At 54.4% G+C, this 18,827-nt stretch overlaps 4 protein-coding genes across 6 annotated transcripts; 3 read left to right on the top strand and 1 right to left on the bottom strand.

The window, feature by feature from the left end:
• The first annotated feature begins 1,084 nt into the window (after nucleotides 1-1,084).
• On the top strand, nucleotides 1,085-1,555 carry Rnf224 (ring finger protein 224). Its single transcript, XM_052181453.1, has one exon. The coding sequence runs from the start codon at nucleotides 1,085-1,087 to the stop codon at nucleotides 1,553-1,555; it is 471 nt and encodes a 156-aa protein (XP_052037413.1).
• A 2,536-nt stretch (nucleotides 1,556-4,091) lies between these two features.
• Nucleotides 4,092-8,471, top strand: Slc34a3 (solute carrier family 34 member 3). 3 transcript variants are annotated; one of them, XM_052181034.1, is made up of 12 exons: nucleotides 4,092-4,176; nucleotides 4,437-4,523; nucleotides 4,973-5,101; nucleotides 5,183-5,326; nucleotides 5,400-5,511; nucleotides 5,602-5,797; nucleotides 5,954-6,042; nucleotides 6,177-6,265; nucleotides 6,347-6,514; nucleotides 6,604-6,720; nucleotides 6,795-6,919; nucleotides 8,007-8,471. In XM_052181034.1, exons 1-12 carry the CDS (start codon nucleotides 4,092-4,094, stop codon nucleotides 8,469-8,471), a joined length of 1,806 nt encoding a protein of 601 aa, XP_052036994.1. The 3 variants fall into 3 exon arrangements, with proteins under 3 accessions (XP_052036994.1, XP_052036995.1, XP_052036993.1); XM_052181035.1 differs by having other exon boundaries at nucleotides 5,954-6,043; nucleotides 6,184-6,265; XM_052181033.1 differs by having other exon boundaries at nucleotides 4,092-4,185.
• Nucleotides 8,472-12,750: 4,279 nt separating this feature from the next.
• Tubb4b (tubulin beta 4B class IVb) lies at nucleotides 12,751-15,195 on the top strand. Its single transcript, XM_052181800.1, has 4 exons — nucleotides 12,751-12,886; nucleotides 13,181-13,289; nucleotides 13,368-13,478; nucleotides 13,987-15,195. The coding sequence occupies exons 1-4, from the start codon at nucleotides 12,830-12,832 to the stop codon at nucleotides 15,045-15,047; spliced, it is 1,338 nt and encodes a 445-aa protein (XP_052037760.1). The 5' UTR covers nucleotides 12,751-12,829; the 3' UTR covers nucleotides 15,048-15,195.
• Fam166a (family with sequence similarity 166 member A) lies at nucleotides 15,176-18,597 on the bottom strand. The gene is made up of 7 exons (XM_052181801.1): nucleotides 18,297-18,597; nucleotides 17,045-17,259; nucleotides 16,681-16,946; nucleotides 16,455-16,581; nucleotides 15,937-16,031; nucleotides 15,562-15,679; nucleotides 15,176-15,272 (listed from the first exon to the last, which is right to left on the bottom strand). Exons 1-7 carry the CDS (start codon nucleotides 18,491-18,493, stop codon nucleotides 15,184-15,186), a joined length of 1,107 nt encoding a protein of 368 aa, XP_052037761.1. The 5' UTR covers nucleotides 18,494-18,597; the 3' UTR covers nucleotides 15,176-15,183.
• Nucleotides 18,598-18,827: the final 230 nt, after the last annotated feature.

Below are 18,827 nucleotides of genomic sequence, written 5' to 3'. Positions count from 1 at the left end.
GAGGGCCTCCCTGGCTCTTCACTGTCTTCAGTCCTCATCACAGGGGACACCGAGCCCTCTTCCCTGAATGGTCTCCCTGGCCGAGTGCAAGGGCTGGGGTCAGATGGGGTCCGATGGGCAGTCAGCAGGGAGAGTGCTCTGGGGGTGAGGAGTGTTGGGGATGAGGAGACCATCACACACACTTTGTGTTCAAGAACCACCTCGGGGCCAATGGGCTGGCTACTGCCTGGGACACGACAGGGTAGAACCAGGCCAGGGAGGAGGAGGAGGATGAGAGCCACAGTTTCTCAGGAACTTCACCCGACTCTGGAGCTGCTAGTGGGTGGGGCAGGCTCCATGAGCCGCGATGTGAGCTTAGGCTGAAGAGTGGGCTTTCCTCAGGCCAAAGCAGGAAGATCTTACAGTGTGGGGATCAGACAAGAAGGGTGGAGGCTGAGTCCGGGAGAAGAGACGGTGAATGTGGAGGACAGATGTGTTAGGGACTGCTAGGGCGGAGACAGGCAAAGCCAAGTCTCCAGGGGTTCCAAGGCCGAGTGGTCTGGGCAGCATTATTCCTGCAGGAGGCTGGCTCACCTTACCTCCTGCCCAGCGGGTGCTGCATCAGCTCCAGTTGCAGGTGCGTTGTGGCTTTAAGAGGAGTCCACTCTCGATGCCGCTACCACCTGCCTCCTGCTGCCTTGCCTATGTAGATAGTAATGTGAGCCCAAGGAGGGAGCCATGAGGTGTCCAGGGTCCCCACCCCCTCCTCCTACAATCCTGTAGCTTGGAGTAGCTTTCTGGGGAAGCGGATGCAGGTAAGAGAAGCCTGGGGTTCAGGAAGGCTAGGGGTGGGGGTAAGCAGGAGGGGCCACCGAGGGGGTCTCAACAGTGGGATCGAGTGCCGTTTCAGCCAGTGGCCACAGAAACGAGAGATATGCCCAGATGTTATGACAGCCCAAGACCGCCACCTTCCCTCCGGGTGTGTAGGCACTTAGTTTCTGGGGAGGCATTTTGGAGGCCCGCATGGGTCAAACTAACACAGGTGGGCAGAGGTGAATTGTAGCTTGGGCTGCTGCTCTGTTGCTTCCCTTATACTGTCCCTAGGATGCTGCACCCTGAAGGCCTCCATGCCTTGGAGGAGGGGACAGCCCTGACAGCCCCGCGGAATGACTGCGTCATCTGCTATTCTGCCTATGACCTCTCAGTACACTTGCCTCGACGTCTCTACTGTGGTCACACCTTCTGCCAGGCATGCATGCGGCGCCTGGATACTCCAGCCCATGAACAACACTGGATCCCCTGTCCACAGTGCCGACAAAGCACCCCTCTGCCTCGCGGAGGCGTGACCATGTTGGACCTGGACCTGGCTGCCTTCTTGGCTGTCAAAGCTGAACGGGAACCATCAAAAATAGAACCCAGGTCCTCTGTCCCCCTCAAAGTCAGCGCTACCATCACTCAGCAGCCAGCTGGACTCTACCCCACCTTGGGCCCCCAACCCCACTTCCCTCAGCCTGTTCGCTGCTGCTGGGATTGGGGAAGACTGTGCTGGTATCCCTCTGGGAACCCCGAAGTCTAAATTCTGGCTAGCCCCACGCCCACAAAGGAAATTCTGCTTAGTAGCTTGCCTACTTTGGATCATATACAATGCAAACAGAACAGCCTACTAGCAAGACAACTTTCCTATAGTCCTACAAGACCAAACAGAGTGGTGTCACCTTGACCAGGAACATTTCGGGCCATAGCCTAAGGTCAGAGTCAATGGTCACAGTGCCATAAGACTCCACAGTAGGCTGGTGACCTCCCATCCTACTGGTCTAGATTCCCATACCCCAAAATAGTCTGACTTTGTTTGGCTAGCCAACATCCTGCTGTCTATGCCTCCTGTAAACCCAGGACTCAGCTCAGAGAATGGCTCCCAAGAGTCTATGGGGGTGAGTGTATGGGCCTGGACAGGGCCAGGCTATGGTTGTATATGAGTGGCTGGCATCAGGGCAAGTCTACCTCTCTATAAACATCCAGAGGTATGAATCAGGAGGGAAGGCAAGTTACCTCTTCTATCCCTGGAGTCTCATGTGTTACTGTCTATTCAACAATGGCCACTGAGCTCTTACCCAGAGTCAGGCTCTGTTCTCAGAGGGTATGAGAGGGTCTGCAGCACAATGCTACCTCTTTGACAGGTATCAAAGAGGGGTACAATAGAGGGCTATCTCTGACAAGGGGTCTTGACTGCGGTCTCATGACTCATTATCCTAGCTCAAGACTCTCAGCTTCCATCTACCACTGGTGACTATAACATAGACCCTCAGTAGTTGATAGACCTACAGATGACTGACAGCCCCAAGGTCAAAGCTGTAAGCCTCAATCCTGCTAGGAAGGAGCTGTGTTCAGAAGCCCCTGAGAGGAACCTCCTGGGCAGTGGGTGTAGGATGGGAGGCAAGAGAATTTGCTGAATAGACATTAAGAAGACTCTTTCCCTGGGCAAAGTCCCTCAAGCAGCTAGGTTGGGCAGTGAGCAGAGAAGGTTGCTGGAACTTGCAGGGCCACTGGAGAAGTAGCCTGTAGGGGAGGGCCCAGTCTTCATCCCAAGGGCTGGAAGGGACCTGATTCACATGTGTGTGCAGACAGGACAGGGCTCAACTGGGGAAAGATACTCAGATAAGGGTCAGGCAATGAGCTCTGGCCATCTTCTTCCATGCAGATAGAGACTCCAAGTCCTGGACAGGACACCCTGCTGGGCTCCACAGAAAGCCCTTTTGGATCTGGCCCCACCCTTAAACTCAGATTTGAATCTGCTGACCTAGGAGCCTCAGTGCATTCCCAGGCCTCCTGAGGAAATCCATCTTCCACACCCACCTGGTGCAAAGGGCTTCTCTCTTGTCTCTGTTAGGTGCTGGGACGACCATGATAAGGTTTGCAGAGTTTGCAACACAGAAGGACAGAGAAGGGCAACTTTCTTGTGGGATTTCTAGGCAGCCCAAGCCAGAACAACAGCGTCCTGCCTGGCTTAGAATGTCCATTAAATCTATCAGATGCCTACTGGTGGCTGCAGTGTCCAGCTCTCTTTTGCTCCCAGCCTGATGTTGCCCATCTCTGGAAGAAGTTACCCCCAAGAGAGTTGGGGTGGGGGCTCAGGACTCCTAGATCCAGCATGATAAATGTCTGAATAAGACCTTGGGCCAGGCAGGGTCTCCCCTTGGGAGCCCCAGCTTCTGGGTAAACATTAATGGGGCTCCACACAGCAGGTCACGTGCGCACCCGACAGATCTTTGACCTGTAGCTGTTCCCTCTGTGCCTCCTCCCCGCTGGTGCCCCCTCACCACACATGCAGGTAGGAGCTCCTAAAACCAGACCAAACTCTAGGCCCAGACCTTAGTGAGCATCAGGTCCAGGGTTTGGGTATCATTTTGAAACCCCAGGACCTTACGGCAAGTGAGAGGAGCCTAGAGGCTGGAGGTGGGGCGGGGCTCAGAAGACCCCTGGGCCTGAGCCCAAGCACTGTGGAAGGGGCCAGGGTAGACTAAGATTCCAAGAGTTCCAGACCCAGAGGCCCATAGGGCCAGAGGTGACAAGAGGCCCTGACGTGGGCAGGGGGCTCCCAAGCTGTGCTCCTAAGTCGGGGTGTGGGGCTCTTATCAAGCGAAGGCGTCACTTGTTTGGTATCAAATACCAAAGTCTAAGCTGAGACCATCTGCAGCGTCCTTACTAACACTTGATAGGTGAATCCCAGGGCTCTCTAGCTAGTGGTTACTTCCTGACAGCGCCCCAGGACCCTGTACCTCAGTCAGTCATCAAACTTTCTTTCAGCAAAGGCCGGTGAGGGAACTGGGGAGCCAGTGTCCTGCTTCTTCTGCCCCTGAAACTAAACTGGGCTTGTGTGATAACTATCTGAGGTCACCGTATCCATCTGTCTGTGGTCAGAGGGAAGGGGGAACCCCCAGGACCTGCAGGGGGTGGGGGTATGGGGGGGCTGCAGCTGAGGTCTCAGGTCAGGGGGCCTGATGTTAGCCTGCTTGGTGGGAGAGAGGGTGAAGTAGGAGAAACATCCCAACTCATACCTGCCTTGCGCTCAGCAGATCTAGGATTGGGCCTGGGTCTTCCCCTTCATGAAATCCATGCCGAATTCCCTCGCCGGTGGACAGGTCCCCAACCCTGCACTGGATGCCATTGACCTGGTGGACCGGAGTCCGAAAAATGCAGGTATTAGGAGTCCCTGGGCTCCTATCTCTTGGCAACTACCCTAGGCAAAGATGAGATTTCTCTAGCTTCCCTCTGGAAGTCGAGAGGTCTCTTCACATGTCTGGCCTGAGCCAGACTCACTGGAACCCTTCCCTGGGCCTGCTTCTGCTTCTGTAGCTCACTCATGGCCTCTTGTGCCCCAACCTCCTCCACCTCTGCCTTCCTTTCGCTCTTCTCCTTGGGAATTCTACAAACAGCCCTACCTGACCTGACCCCTGCAGAGACTTCCTGTTCCATTCCAGGCTTGGAGGAGGGAGGCACAGACCCCTGGACCTTCTCTCAGCCGAAGAACACTGACCAACTGAAAGGTAGGTCCGGGGTTGTGACACAGCATACAGGCAAGCCCCTGGTTTCCCCTTTCCCAGCAGAGTATAGTCTAGGACTTACTAGAACTCACCTCCTAGAAACCCACATTGAAATGCTTTAGGAACCCCTCCGCCAGCCAGCCAGCCGGCCACTTGTCTTCCTTTTATTCCCTGTTGCTGGCTCCAGTTCTGGGACTCCCCCTTCAAGGTCATGTGCTAAGCCATATGGTAAAGGAGCAAGGGAGGACAGAGGAGGGGACACAGTCTCTGCCCTGGGGAACTACTACAAGGGGAGACGTGGGTCCCTGCCCAATGGGACAGAAGGGAGATCCTGTATTCTGCCTGAGAGGTGACAGGAAATATGGACCCTGTTCTTAGGGAGCAAAGTGTGTGTGTTGGGGTTGCTGGGAAGTAGCCAGCTAGCCAAAGATAGTCCTATCTGATGTCTCCAGAGGCCAGCAAGGCTAGCAGGCTCCGCCGGGTGGCCAGCAGCGTCCTCAAGGCATGTGGACTCCTGGGAAGCCTCTATTTCTTCATCTGCTCCCTGGACATTCTCAGCTCTGCTTTCCAGCTGCTAGGCAGTGAGTGGCCAGGTGGGAGGCCGGGGTGGGGATGGGAAGTCGGTGTTTTACAGCCTTGTTGCATCTCCCTGTGGGGAACAGGCAAAATGGCTGGAAACATTTTCAAGGACAATGTGGTGCTGTCCAACCCTGTGGCGGGCTTAGTTATCGGTGTGCTGGTCACAGTCCTTGTCCAGAGCTCCAGCACATCTTCCTCTATCGTGGTCAGCATGGTGGCCTCTAAGTGTGAGTACACCTGTCTTTCTCAGCGCAGTGGTGGGGGTGTTGATGAGCGGGCACTGAGATGGCACCCCTACAGTGCTTACTGTCCAGGTGTCTGTGCCTATCATCATGGGCGTCAACGTGGGTACTTCCATCACCAGCACCCTGGTCTCAATGGCGCAGTCAGGGGACCGGGATGAATTTCAGAGGTGAGTAATGGCTGAAGAGCCAGGCTGGTTCTGCCTTGGCCTCGGTGGAGGCTGCTGAGGCAGACAGCCTGCCTGTGTGACTGACTGCAGGGCCTTCAGCGGCTCCGCTGTACATGGCATCTTCAACTGGCTCACAGTCTTGGTATTGCTGCCACTGGAGAGTGCCACCGCAGCATTAGAGAGACTGAGTGAGCTGGCCCTGGGTGCTGCTAGCCTGCAGCCGGGGGGGCAGGCCCCCGACATCCTCAAGGCACTGACCCGGCCTCTCACACACCTCATCATCCAGGTGAGGACAGATGTGCCAAAGGAAGGTACCTGTGCCTGGCTGATGGAGCAGGAGACAGAAGCCCAGTCCTGGATGGGAACAGAAGAGGGGTCAGGCTTATAATAGGCCGAGGGATAGGAATGCCAGACACATAATCGTGCCCCCTTTATCTACCAGCTGGATAGCAGTGTGATTACCAGCAGTGTTACCAGCAACACCACTAACAGCAGCCTGATTAAGCACTGGTGTGGCTTCAGGGGGGAGACGGTGAGGTGCCTCTGACCCTGTCCCTCATTTGACTTCTGACCTGCTCAATCGCCCCACCCACTTGATTGTAAGCCTTCTGAATCTCCCTCTGTCTTCCTACTGTGAGCCTGGCCTGAGGCCTCCCTATCCCTCAACCCCAGGGAAGCAGTGAGGAATGTGGTCTCTTCAGCTCTTGCACGGAGAGGAACAGCTCAACACCTCCAGAGGAGGACAGACTGCCCTGTGAGTTGCTCCACCTGGCCCACCCCTCCCTCCTCCCTGCTCTGACTCCCTCCTGCTCATCATCACCCTGTGCCACCACAGGCCACCACCTGTTTGCGGGCTCAGAACTCACAGACTTGGCTGTGGGCTTCATCCTGTTGGCGGGCTCGCTGCTAGTGCTCTGTGTCTGTCTGGTTCTCATCGTGAAACTGCTCAACTCTGTGCTGCAGGGCCGCATTGCACAGGCTGTGAAGACTGTTATCAACGCAGGTGGGTATTATAAGGGCGCCCTCGGCCTGGGGTAGAAGACCAGGCAGGGATTTAAGAATGACCCAGCATCCCGCCATGCACACCCGCAGATTTTCCCTTCCCCTTCGGCTGGCTCAGCGGCTACTTGGCCATCCTTGTCGGTGCAGGCCTAACCTTTTTGCTTCAGAGCAGTAGTGTCTTCACAGCAGCCATTGTGCCTCTCATGGGTGAGCTGAAGTGGGCAGTGGGCTTGGGGTTGGAATCTGAGCTGGAGCCTCCTGGTAACCCTTCATTCCTCCAGGGGTTGGGGTGATTGACCTGGAACGGGCCTACCCCCTCCTCCTGGGCTCCAACATTGGTACCACCACCACAGCCCTGCTGGCTGCCTTGGCCAGCCCTGCAGACATGTTACTCTTCGCAGTTCAGGTACTGGCCTCAACCATTTCCCCGTTCGCAGCACAGCCCAGACTGACTACATACCCAGCTCTCCTCGGGCTCCTCAGACTCCCACCTGCAGGCCTGCAGCTCCACCTCTCCGACCCAGGGGGACATTGCAGGACCTCCCAGCCTGAGCCTCAGTTCTTCCTTGCTAGGACTGCTTTCCTAGAATGACCTGTGCTCATCTCTTGCTCTTTGTCCATTATCTGCCATCTATCATTGGCAGCCCCCCAGATTCCCCAAAGGACCCCTGCTCCTCTGGGCCCTCCATCCTGGACTCTTCACTGTGTCCCCCTGGGGTATCCAAGTCTGGTCCATGCCCGCCATGTGATTCTTCCCAAACCCCTGCTTCTCTGTGTACAAGCTCCTGCCTGCCCGGGCTCTGTCTGGGGATGCTCTGCTCAGCTGTGCTGGGTTCATCATGCTGCCTGAGCTGAGATACAGCTCTGCCTCTAAGCTGTCTCTCCCAGGCCCCCCAGCTCTGTGCCACGATCCCATTCGAGCTCAGATCCTGTAAATCACCTAGTCTTTGGTCCGCTGCCCTGACTCTAGAGTCCCTCTGCCCGGGACAGGATCAGGTTCTGAAATCTTGGATTGCGCTGGCTGCCGCTGGAGGGAGAACTGAGCCTAGCTTTCCCACTTGCGCCTTTGTTTCTGCCTCTGTATCTGCATCATCTGTATGCATCTGCCTCTGGTCACTTAGCCTCCCCCGAGCCTGCACCATCCTCCCCCAGCCCTCTGGATGGTGTTCATTCACAGAAAGGCCATATGTTGTCTCCCCTGCTCACCTCCCATTGTCTCTGAAAGCAGCAGGGATGTATTACCACACACTGGTACTGACACAGGCCCCTATCTCCTAAAACACGGGGAGGGGGAATATGGTGAACAGAAGCCTGCTCTGGCTAGGCTCTGCTGTCCTGAGTGGTCTGTCTGAATCACTCAGCAGGACACGGCAGACAAGCTTCAGACTTGACCAGAGTAAGGAAAGGCAGGGTTTCTAAAGAGCCCAGAGCCCAGGTGACTTACGCCATCCGGTCCAAGCTCCTCACGCCCTCTTGCTCTTCCTGCCTACCAGGTTGCACTCATCCACTTCTTCTTCAACCTGGCTGGCATACTGCTGTGGTACCTGGTGCCTGTTTTGAGACTGCCAATTCCACTGGCCAAGCGCTTTGGGGACCTGACTGCGCAGTACCGCTGGGTGGCCATCGTCTACCTGCTATTCACCTTCCTGCTGTTACCTCTTGCAGCCTTTGGACTTTCCCTGGCAGGGGGCACAGTGCTGGCTGCAGTGGGGGGTCCTCTGGTGGGGCTGGTGCTCCTTATCATCCTGGTTAATGTCCTGCAACGACACCGACCATCTTGGCTGCCTCGCTGTCTTCAATCCTGGGCCTGGCTGCCACTCTGGCTCCATTCTCTAGAGCCCTGGGACCGCCTGGTGACTGGTTGTTGCCCCTGCAGGGCCTGCAGCAACTCCCATATGACCAGCAAAGTGGCTCACTGCTATGAGAACCCACAAGTCATAGCTTCTCAGCAGCTGTGAATGTGGGTGGTGCCCTAGCCCATCACTCCAGCTCGACCTGCTTCAGGGCACTGGAGGTGGGAGAGACCGCCTGCCAATCTTCTCTAAGGCGGAGGGACAGGACTCCACATGGATGTTTTAGTCTTGCATCCTCTCCTTTTCAAATAAACGAGGTTGCTATTGAGGAGTGTTGCCCTTCTCTCCTAGATGGCGCTGCCTATCCCAACGCTGAGTGGAGATGGCCAGGCAGCGCCATGCTGCCCCTAGCGGAGACTCGCGATTAGGGCGGTGTTTCCCCTTCCCCCCCCTCCCCTCCCACCTCCACAAGCACGCAGCCTGTTTATTTCTGTGGCGGCTGGTGACAGCCGGTTTACCGGAGGCCTTCCGCCTGAGATCTGCCTGGGAAGGCTGGGCAGGGCAGAGAGCCCAGGTTCACCTCGAGAGGGAGCCTGAGATTCGCCAATGATGGGTGTGAGGGAGCTGCAGTGAAGTATACGATTTTTTACGTCCTGCCGGCAAGCTCGGTTAAGCCTGGTCTCCCTTGCCGCCAGGGGGCATCCTTCCTCCTGCTGGGATCCTAAACAGCCGTTTGGGACAAGGCACCCTACCTCCGCCACCTTGATGCCCAGACTTGTCCAGATAGCCTCCCAGGATTTGCCTGTCTAGGTGAAAGGGTAGAAGGCCTAGACACCATTTTCTTCGCCTGGGTGGCTAAGAAAGGACTTGGGAGAGGATGGGGCCCTGTTTGGAGTTTCTGCCCTCCTCACCTCCTGCTAGACCGTCTGGTTTTCAAACTGGAAGGTTTGTCCTACAGCCAACAGGTAACCGGACACCAGAGAAGAGGCAGAGACCTCTCACCACCTCCTACAGCTCAAGGCTGCTAACAGCCTTAATCCCACCCCTCCTACACCACCAAAGAGAAAGCAACCCAAAACTCAGGTGCAGGTGATAGCAGTCAGACCTACAGAGGAGCTGCCAGAGGTCCCTCTTGGTCTGTCCATTATAGCTTTCAGGCATCTGACAACATCCAGCCTTCTGACATTGAAACATGATATAGTCATCTGCAAAGCTCATGGTCCAGAACTATGTGATGGAGTTACAACAAACAAATAAAGCCTTCAGTGTTTTAAGTTGGCTCATTTATAACTATTCTTGCCCACATGTGGCCCACAGGACACATCAGTGTGAATTTTCTTGGCCTAAAACTTTTCCTTGCACCCTCCAGCCTCCAGGTTAGCCTTGCTAATTCTGAATCCACAGGGATCAGAAAGACGGGGCCCGGGGCCCTCCATTACTGCCCAAGGGTTCTATCCTTGTTGTTTTGTCTTAAGTTACTTTAGAATTATGTGCATGAGTGGTTTTTTGGCTGCATTTTATGTATGTGTCCCGCTTGTGCCTGGTGACATTGGAGGTCAGAAGGTGTCAGATCGCCTGTGAAACACCACGCCCTCTGCCGGAGCAAGGAGAGCTTGGAACCAGAGCCACGCCCTTTGTATTCCCTTTGATCCCCCATACACACTGTAGGTGCCTCCGAGGTCTTTCTGTCTGTTTAGACTATCCCAGGCCCTCCTTGTCCCTAGCCTGTACTGTCACCCAGGTTCTGTCCCATTCCCTACCCCCAGCTCCTAGGCTTTCTAGGCCTAGAATTTACTCCATCCACTAAGAGAAATGATTGAGTCCTGAGTCAAGGACTTGCAGAGATGAGCTCAGCAGGGACAGAGCAAGGTCTGTGCACTGCAGCCTTAGTTCACCCATTCTTGTGACCCACTGAAGGGTGCTTTTACACAGCCTCGCGGTGTTCTCCGATGTTCTGGAGGAGGGGCAGAGCCAGGCTGAGTCTCTGGAAGGCACTGAGGGAGTCGGTGAGGCCTGGTCCACAGGGGCAGCACCTTGGCACCTCTCCTTCCGGGGTGAGGGGAGGCCTTCCACAAAAGCTGACTACAGGGTCCTTTAAGGCCACAGAGACTGTCTGCCTGCTGCTCCTGCCTGGCAGTAATGCACCCTCCCACTGGGACCATGGCCACCAGTAAACAGAGCCTTCCTTGTGCAGGCTCGACAGCTGCAGACTGGGGCGGGCGGGTGGGCGGGCGGGCAGGCATCGGATGCTTCTACAACCTTGCTTCCCTGTGCCCCTGGTCAGCTCTGTGCACATCCTCTCGGGCTATAGGCTCCAGGCCCTCTTGTTATCCTGGGTCTTCTTTCCCCACTGGCACAGGGAACTCTGGGTTCATGGTGAAGACCTAGGTCACCTTCCCTGTGGGATGTGGGCAGCCACCTCCTTGGCCGGCTTAAGATCACCACCCTCTGCTATGCTGTTTGTACTTACTGACCAGCTTGGGACTCAACCATCTCAAAGACACCCAGGAAGCTCTTTGTGTTAAAATATAGAACTTCTGCTTCCTTCTCAGATGTGTGCTGCCTATGAGACTCTAGTGGTTAAGTCAACGTCTTGGCAACTAAAGCTGCTCTATGGGGCCAGTACCTTCAACTCAGAGGATATTCTAGGCATTGAGACAATCCTCAGCATACCAAAAAGTGACCTGGTACCTCACATACATTTAAACTTCTGGAGATATGGGTCCTGTCAGTGTGGTCAGCAGAACTCAGTCCTCCCTCCCCCTTCCTCAACTACCCTTCTGGGGAAAGGACAAGACAGAATTGTTTTTTAAATTTGTATTTGTTTTACGTGTGTGAGTACATTGTAGCTGTCTTCAGACACACCAGAAGAGGGCATCAGATTCTATTACAGATGGTTGTGAGCCACCATGTGGTTGCTGGGATTTGAACTCAGGACCTCTGGGAGAGCAGTCAGTGCTCTTAACTGCAGAGCCTTCTCTCCAGCCCTGACAGTCAGATCTAGCTAGAGACTGGTACACTGGTTAGCACAGCAAATATGAACAATAGGAGTGTATCGTGTATACAGCAACAGAATGCTACTGCTCAGGATATAGGACTCTGCTGTCCTCTTTTTTTTTCCCCTGTGACATGGTTGGTACTTGGATACCACAACCAACAGTGATTGCCTAACACCCTTAGTTTTGAAGGTAGTTCATCCCAAAAGCCAGAAGGGGATAGACTGGGACAAACCCATCGTATAATATTCCTTTAAAAAGTTACAAATCAGACATGAAGACTAAGAACTGTAATCCTTGCATTTTGGAAGCTAAGGCCGAAAACAGGTTACAGGCCAGAAGACTGCCTCATGTAAGCAATGGGGTAGAGAAATTGCCAACTAGACCATGTCGTGGTCAGAAAGACATTGGGGATCAAAATGTCAAGGTCATTGGTGGGGGAGCAAATGGAGGAAAAGAATTGATTGGAAACTACTTGCCTTCGACAGACATAGTTGATATGGGAAGGAAAGGTTAAAGTTAAGGTGAACAGAAATCACCTTAAGAGATCTGCTGTTCTGGTAAACAGACACTTTTAAGCTTGTTTACCTGGACAAGTCCTGTTTAATCCATTTTGGGGATAGGGGTGCTTTGGACCAGACACTGAAAAAAAAAGTATAGAAATATGGACATGTATTGCTCTCCATTACAGGACAGGGACTTGCACACGTTTGTTTGTTTGTTTTTACCCCTAACAGTCATGGCCAGGCATGCCCAGCCCTGTAGTCTCCATGCAGTTCCGTGCGCACTTGGTGCTCAGGCTCCAAGGAGACCGGCTCCAGGCCAGCAGGTTTCCACAACATCTAGTGCGGCTGAAGGGGCGGAGGGATGGCCCTGGGAGGGGGGGGGAGGACCCCGCGCCTGCCCAGTGCGTCCAGGGAGGGCCCGGCGCTTCCTCAGGCAGAGCCTATTATTGTGTTTCAATTCGCCTCAGCTTGGAAGCTTGCAAGATGTGTTCCGGAGCGCAATGCCCGAGGCTCCTTTCTCTCCCCAGCAGCAGCTGCCAGACCTCAAAACTCTGAAAAGACGCCCCCTCCCTTTCAGCCGGAAGCTGGCTTTCCACGTCCCGCCCGCGCGCTGCAGTGCGGCGGTTACCAGGACGCCAAAACACCGCAGCCAATAGTGTCAGGCTCTCGGAGTGCTCCCAGGAGGCAGCCAATAAGAGTGCAAATCAATCATTTGAAACACCCAATGGATTGAGCACTGCGGCGCCAGGGCGGGGATTGTGATAGGGAGAACCTCAGGCAGGCCTGACCAATAATGAGCGTATATCGTTGGGAAGGCGGGCCCTAGACTGCTCGATTGACGGAAAAATAGCCAATCAAACAAGGATAATTCGAGGCCTCGTTCTGAAGGCCCAATCCTGTGCTGGCGAGGGCGGGTCATAAGAGGTATATAAATGTTGGCAGAGCGTCGGTTGTAGCACTCTGTGCGCCTGCTCCTCCCTAAGTGTTCCTCTTCTACAGCCGCTCCGCAGTCGCCGCCGCCATGAGGGAGATCGTGCACCTGCAGGCTGGGCAGTGCGGCAACCAGATTGGCGCCAAGGTAGGAGGCTAGGTTTCTGCGGGACGGAAGCCACTGGGACAGCCAGCCGGGGAAGATGGCGGAAGCGGCCGGCAGCGTCGCCCTTCATTGCCTCCTGGATACCGGCGTACGCTGGGCCGAGACGTAGAGCGGTGGCTGGTAGCGGTGGGGCGGACGGTGCGCGGCCCTTAGGGATCCGTCGTCCAGGCGCTCAAGAGACCGGAGGGGGGGAGGGCTTGCCGCACCCATCCGGGGCGGGGCTGCCTTGGAGCGCACCGGCCGGCGTGACTCAGCTAACGCCCGACTCCCTTGCAGTTCTGGGAGGTAATCAGCGACGAGCATGGCATTGATCCCACTGGCACTTACCACGGAGATAGCGACCTCCAGCTGGAGCGCATCAACGTGTACTACAACGAAGCCACCGGTAAGGCTCCTCTACCCCGTCCATCCTCCTGACCACCCTTCCAGTTTGAGCAGACTTGACGTCCCCCTGTCCCACCAGGTGGCAAGTATGTGCCCCGCGCCGTGCTCGTGGACTTGGAGCCGGGCACCATGGACTCGGTGCGTTCAGGGCCCTTCGGGCAGATCTTCAGACCCGATAACTTCGTCTTTGGTGAGTGTGGTGGGTGTGTGGCTGGGGCTTGCTACCCATGAGGCTCAAAGGTCGAGGGACCGACCTAAAGTTCCTGCTAAATAGCCGCCAGGTGTACACTTTCTTGCCCTCTGAGTCACTCAATCCCTTGGCTGGAAGCAGCTTTAGGAGAAAGGTCCAACTGTTTGCGGGAAGGCTAGTTGCTAGTAGAAAGTGTGAGCAAACCTGACCTAGTGGCAGGGTCTCTGTGCTCTGTCTTAGCTCTAGTGTGTTCTGTACATCTGCGTCTGTCCCATCCCCCATCTGTGTATCCCCGGATGTCCTGTAACTGTAGACCAGACTGGCCTTAAACTCGGCTACCTGCCTCCCAAGTGCCGGGACTAAAAGCGTGTGCCATTATGCACAGCCCCCCCCCCCCTTTTAACATGGCAGATTGTTTTGGGTCTGTATACTTTATTTAGCGTCACCTCTTGCCATTTGGCCTATTGGGCACATAACCTAGTTAGTGACCTGCTGTTTTCTCTTACAGGTCAGAGTGGGGCTGGGAACAACTGGGCCAAGGGGCACTACACAGAAGGTGCAGAGCTGGTTGACTCGGTGTTGGACGTTGTGAGAAAGGAAGCTGAGAGCTGTGACTGCCTGCAGGGCTTCCAGCTGACCCACTCCCTGGGTGGGGGGACTGGGTCTGGGATGGGTACCCTCCTTATCAGCAAGATCCGGGAGGAGTACCCAGACAGAATCATGAACACCTTCAGTGTGGTACCTTCCCCCAAGGTGTCGGACACAGTGGTTGAGCCCTACAATGCCACCCTTTCAGTCCACCAGCTGGTTGAAAACACAGATGAGACCTATTGTATTGATAATGAAGCACTCTATGACATCTGCTTCAGAACCCTAAAGCTGACCACACCCACTTACGGTGACCTGAACCATCTAGTGTCCGCCACCATGAGTGGGGTAACCACTTGCCTGCGATTCCCTGGCCAGCTAAATGCTGACCTGCGGAAACTGGCTGTAAATATGGTGCCCTTCCCTCGCCTGCACTTCTTCATGCCTGGCTTTGCCCCTTTGACCAGCCGGGGAAGTCAGCAGTACCGTGCCCTGACAGTTCCTGAGCTCACCCAGCAGATGTTTGATGCTAAGAACATGATGGCTGCCTGTGATCCCCGCCACGGGCGCTACTTGACTGTGGCTGCCGTGTTCAGGGGCCGCATGTCTATGAAGGAGGTGGATGAACAGATGCTTAACGTCCAAAACAAGAACAGCAGCTACTTTGTTGAGTGGATCCCCAACAATGTGAAGACAGCTGTCTGTGACATTCCACCTCGGGGCCTAAAAATGTCTGCCACCTTCATCGGCAATAGCACTGCTATCCAGGAGCTGTTCAAACGCATCTCAGAGCAGTTCACAGCCATGTTCCGACGCAAGGCCTTCCTACACTGGTACACGGGTGAGGGCATGGATGAGATGGAGTTCACCGAGGCTGAGAGCAACATGAATGACCTGGTGTCCGAGTACCAGCAGTACCAGGACGCTACAGCTGAGGAAGAGGGAGAGTTTGAGGAGGAGGCTGAGGAGGAGGTGGCTTAGAGCTGTCTTAGTCGCTAAAGCATGGGAGCAGTGTGAACTCTTTATTCATTCACAGCCTGTCTGCTAGCCATGTCCACTGTGCATTTGCTGTCCTGTGTCCTGACATCACTTGTACAGATACCACCATTAAAGCAATTCATAGTGTGTGGCTTCGTCTCTCCAGTTCCTTCTGATAGGCTTTTCGGGTGCTGTTACCGAATGTCAACGCATAGTTGTCCTGCATGGCTGCGGAAGAAAGACTTAAGCTGAGTTCCTGGGATTAGCACAGCGAGTGCAGGCTGTGACCCAGAGCATCCTCGCTAGAATCTAGGCATGAGTACCCTTGATGGCCTGACAGGTGTGACTAGTGAGCCCTATACTGACTGGGTAATTGATCCACATCCACACTGGGCCTCTGGTGATCAGGTGTGGAGGGTAAAGCAGGACCGTTTGATCAGCCATCACAGGTTGGGTGTGTCATAGAAACTTGACCTTTTGAAGTAAGTATGCCCTTCTGATGGGGAGCAATACTCACACGGGATGAAGCCCATGTAGAAAGGAATCAGGCCTTGGCTTCTGTAGATGGTGGTGTTTGGCCAGTGGGTCTTAGGCAGCCTTTCACCCAGTGCACAGACTGGGTGTCTGAACACGAACTGGAGAAATGGGTATGTGCTGTTTACCCACATTGGTAACCAGGATCATGCCTCTGGGGACTCTTGCCCATCTTACCGACCACCCAAGCCCCCCCACCCCTTTACTAGGGTAAGGAATCCAACCTTATTACTATGTGAACAGCCCCGAGCCTCAACACGATTGGCCTTGAGGATCCTTACGGTGGAAATGGGAACAACACTGCAGGGAGGCCGGACCTAGCTGAGGTGGAAGCCAGGCTCGGACCATGTTTCCTTACCTGGTTCTTGTCAAAGTCATCCATAGCTTGTGTGACGCCATCACGGTAATTCATCCCCATTACCCAGGCAAACCGGGGGACAAAGCCAGCATAACCTGGAGATGGGTGGATGGTAGGGTTATGGCATCCTGTCTACAAGATTGCAGGTGTGTCAGGCTGACTCCCTTTGGCCCTGAAATTTCAGCTGTTAAGCCCATTGCATACCTAAGGTTGAGCCAGGCTGTGGTGGTGCACACCTTTAATCACTCAGGAGGCAGAGGCAGGTGTATATCTGAGTTTGAGGATAGCCTAGTCTACAGAGGGAGTTAAGCCAGCTATGCACAAACCCAGTCTCAAAAAGAAAAAAAACACCAAAAAGCCACACCTCTTTGGGAGCAGCTGGGCTGGTTTAAGAAAAAATTAAACACAAGAGGCTCACCTGATCTCTGTGTAGGACGGGGCCCAGGTAGCAAACCCTCAGTTATCTTGTTTGGACCCTTGGAACCTTATGGAGAACAACTCAGTTATCCAACACTTACCGGAGATGGCCTTGCGTTGGATTAGGTTGGGGTGGTCTAGCTGGGGCAGTCGCTGGAATCTGCCCACATCTAGTGTCTCCTGTGGGGGATGCGGAGGCAAGTACTCATCCCTCCTGCAGTGGTATAGCTGGAACAGGGAAGTACAAGTTACTACTGCATAGCTTCTACCTGGGGAGGGAGTGGGGCAGGCAGGAAAAGGAGCCTAAGGCCAGAAGTCTCCAGATACCTGATGGTGCCCCCCTGGGGTCTCCTGAGGAGGTGCTGCATTCTTCCAAGCCTCTTCCCCATATGCCAGCAGGAGACCCGGATGGCCCAGGTCTCTAGCTTCCCCCTTTCTGCCTGGAGGGCATGGTGGGTAAGGGGGATAAGACATGAAGCCTGCAGGCACTGGTCCCTGTCTGGATACGTTCTCTACCTGTGGCGGCCCCTGGGTGTCCACCTCCTGGCGTGGGAGCTGGCCCAGGATCTCAAAATTCTTGTAGGGTTTCAGATCTGTACAGACAGGGTAGCCCTTGAGCCATGTAGGAAGGAGGGTGGGGCCTTAATGGAGGCAGAGCTGGGTGGGATCCCACCCTAGGTGTGAAGCTCACTGGTATAGTGGGGGATGTAAGGCTCAGTCAGGTCCCTGCAGGGAATCCATGGTGGCTTGGGTTTGCTGAAGTCCTCAATGAACTTGGGCTTGGACATAGGTGACAGAACAGAGCAGGGGCTCTTCTGTACGCTGGGATCTGTGAGCAGCTGTGCAGTGGTGCGGCCATAGGTGTTTCCCACCTGGTAGCGAAGTTGAGGGTAGAAACCAGCATAACTGTGGAGAGAAGCGGAGAGAAACCACTCCTGCAAGTTAATTAGCAGCCATTGGCTGAGGCAGGTTATTTGCTCACTTTAGACGAAGGTCACAGAGCCACCTGATTTCTGGGCCTCCTGGGACTCAGCATATACCACATCTCTACTGACACTACTACTCTCAGATTTTCCTCCACAGCAGACCCACAGACTTAGCCATTCTCTGTTTCTGTGCATAGGTGGTTTGCCTGCATGTATGTATGTGTTCCACATATGCTTCTAGTGCCTGTGGAAGTCAGAAGAAGGGGATAGAACCCCTGGAACTGGAGTTATAGATGGTTAGGAAGCTACCATGCGGATGCTGGGGATTGAACCTACATTATCTAGAAGACTTGCAAATGTTTTTAATTGCTAAACCATCTCTCCAGCCCAGCACCCATCCATTCTCAACACTCCGACCTTCACGCCATGGACAGTTCCAAAAGAGACCAATTTTGAAAGGTGTATGGGTCCTTCAGTTAACTCCCTATCTTATGTGCTCTAATGTTGCACTTAAGTCGTGTAGGTTGCACACACAATCTTTGGAAGCTTGTTTTTTGTTTGTTTGTTTGTTTGTTTCCTGCAGTGCTGGAGATTCTGCATGTGTATGCTAGGCAAGCACCCTACCTCTGTAGTGCTATGTCTGTCTTGTCTGTTTTTGCATTTCACTTATCCCTTTTCTAAACCACTTCTTCCTATAGAGAGAAAGTCTAGCATTTGCTTATCCAGTCTCTGCCAGCTATTTAGCTGCCACAGTTTTTGCCCTTGACAGACATGCTGGCCATCTAGTACTGCATTTAGATTGAGGCCACAGGGAGGGGCAAGGCCCAACCTTCCCCTATAGTTCCACCTCAGAGGTTTCCTGTCATAGAGCTCTTCATCCCTGGTGGGCTCTATTCCATCCTTAGTAACCCTCTTCAGTACTGGTCCCCGTCCCCTCAGGGTCTAGGCAGCTGCAGCCCTGCCGCACATCCCTTCCCCAGCCCCGACCTTTCTCTCTGCAGAGCTGCCTGCTCTTACCCAGGGATGTAGTGGGGTTCTGGAGTGAAGAGGTTGTGTTTCTGAGTAGCTGTCATTTGCTTTGACTCTGTCCTTTGGTGGTTCAGCCCTTTCTGTGTCCGCCTTCCTTCCCTGAAGAGACCTGTTGCCTGGTAACCATTGTGAAGGGGGCCAGCATTATGGACCCAGCCGTCTGTTAACCCTGTGAGCACTCCCATTTCACAGCATCTCTGGTTCAAAGACCAGCTGGGAAGGTCCTGAGCAAGGTAGGGGGTCCTGGAAGGAAGCCCTTCTCACCCAGAGTTCAGGAGCCAGAAATGGAAAGTGGGTAGACTCTAACTACCCTCAGAGGCCAAGACCCAGATGAAAAGCAGTCCCTACTTCATGGTGGGGTCTTTACCCTAGTCCTTCTCCACTGAGGAAGTCAGTACTGTGACTCAGGTTTCCCAGATGGACAGCTCTGTGGACTCTCCAGTTGACTTGTTCTCCTGTAGTAAGACATTTTCAATACTTAACAAATCCTCTCCAGGCGGTGGTGGCGCACGCCTTTAA

Source organism: Apodemus sylvaticus, chromosome 5, assembly GCF_947179515.1.
Source record: "Apodemus sylvaticus chromosome 5, mApoSyl1.1, whole genome shotgun sequence".
Taxonomy (NCBI): Eukaryota; Metazoa; Chordata; class Mammalia; order Rodentia; family Muridae; genus Apodemus; species Apodemus sylvaticus.
This window is presented reverse-complemented; position numbering and strand designations above follow the sequence as displayed.

What these genes read in the sequence shown, in the direction of transcription:
- Tubb4b (XM_052181800.1), top strand. Translation starts at nt 12,830, where the DNA reads ATGAGGGAGATCGTGCACCTGCAGGCTGGGCAGTGCGGCAACCAGATT. An exon ending in GTACTACAACGAAGCCACCG is followed by an intron (nt 13,290 to 13,367) that starts GTAAGGCTCCTC and finishes CTGTCCCACCAG; the next exon opens with GTGGCAAGTATGTGCCCCGC. An exon ending in ACCCGATAACTTCGTCTTTG is followed by an intron (nt 13,479 to 13,986) that starts GTGAGTGTGGTG and finishes TTTCTCTTACAG; the next exon opens with GTCAGAGTGGGGCTGGGAAC.
- Fam166a (XM_052181801.1), bottom strand. Translation starts at nt 18,493, where the DNA reads ATGGGAGTGCTCACAGGGTTAACAGACGGCTGGGTCCATAATGCTGGC. An exon ending in TTACATCCCCCACTATACCA is followed by an intron (nt 16,947 to 17,044) that starts GTGAGCTTCACA and finishes CTGTCTGTACAG; the next exon opens with ATCTGAAACCCTACAAGAAT. An exon ending in CCAACGCAAGGCCATCTCCG is followed by an intron (nt 16,032 to 16,454) that starts GTAAGTGTTGGA and finishes ACCCATCTCCAG; the next exon opens with GTTATGCTGGCTTTGTCCCC.
- Rnf224 (XM_052181453.1), top strand. Translation starts at nt 1,085, where the DNA reads ATGCTGCACCCTGAAGGCCTCCATGCCTTGGAGGAGGGGACAGCCCTG.
- Slc34a3 (XM_052181033.1), top strand. Translation starts at nt 4,092, where the DNA reads ATGCCGAATTCCCTCGCCGGTGGACAGGTCCCCAACCCTGCACTGGAT. An exon ending in GACCGGGATGAATTTCAGAG is followed by an intron (nt 5,512 to 5,601) that starts GTGAGTAATGGC and finishes GACTGACTGCAG; the next exon opens with GGCCTTCAGCGGCTCCGCTG. An exon ending in AGCCATTGTGCCTCTCATGG is followed by an intron (nt 6,721 to 6,794) that starts GTGAGCTGAAGT and finishes TCATTCCTCCAG; the next exon opens with GGGTTGGGGTGATTGACCTG.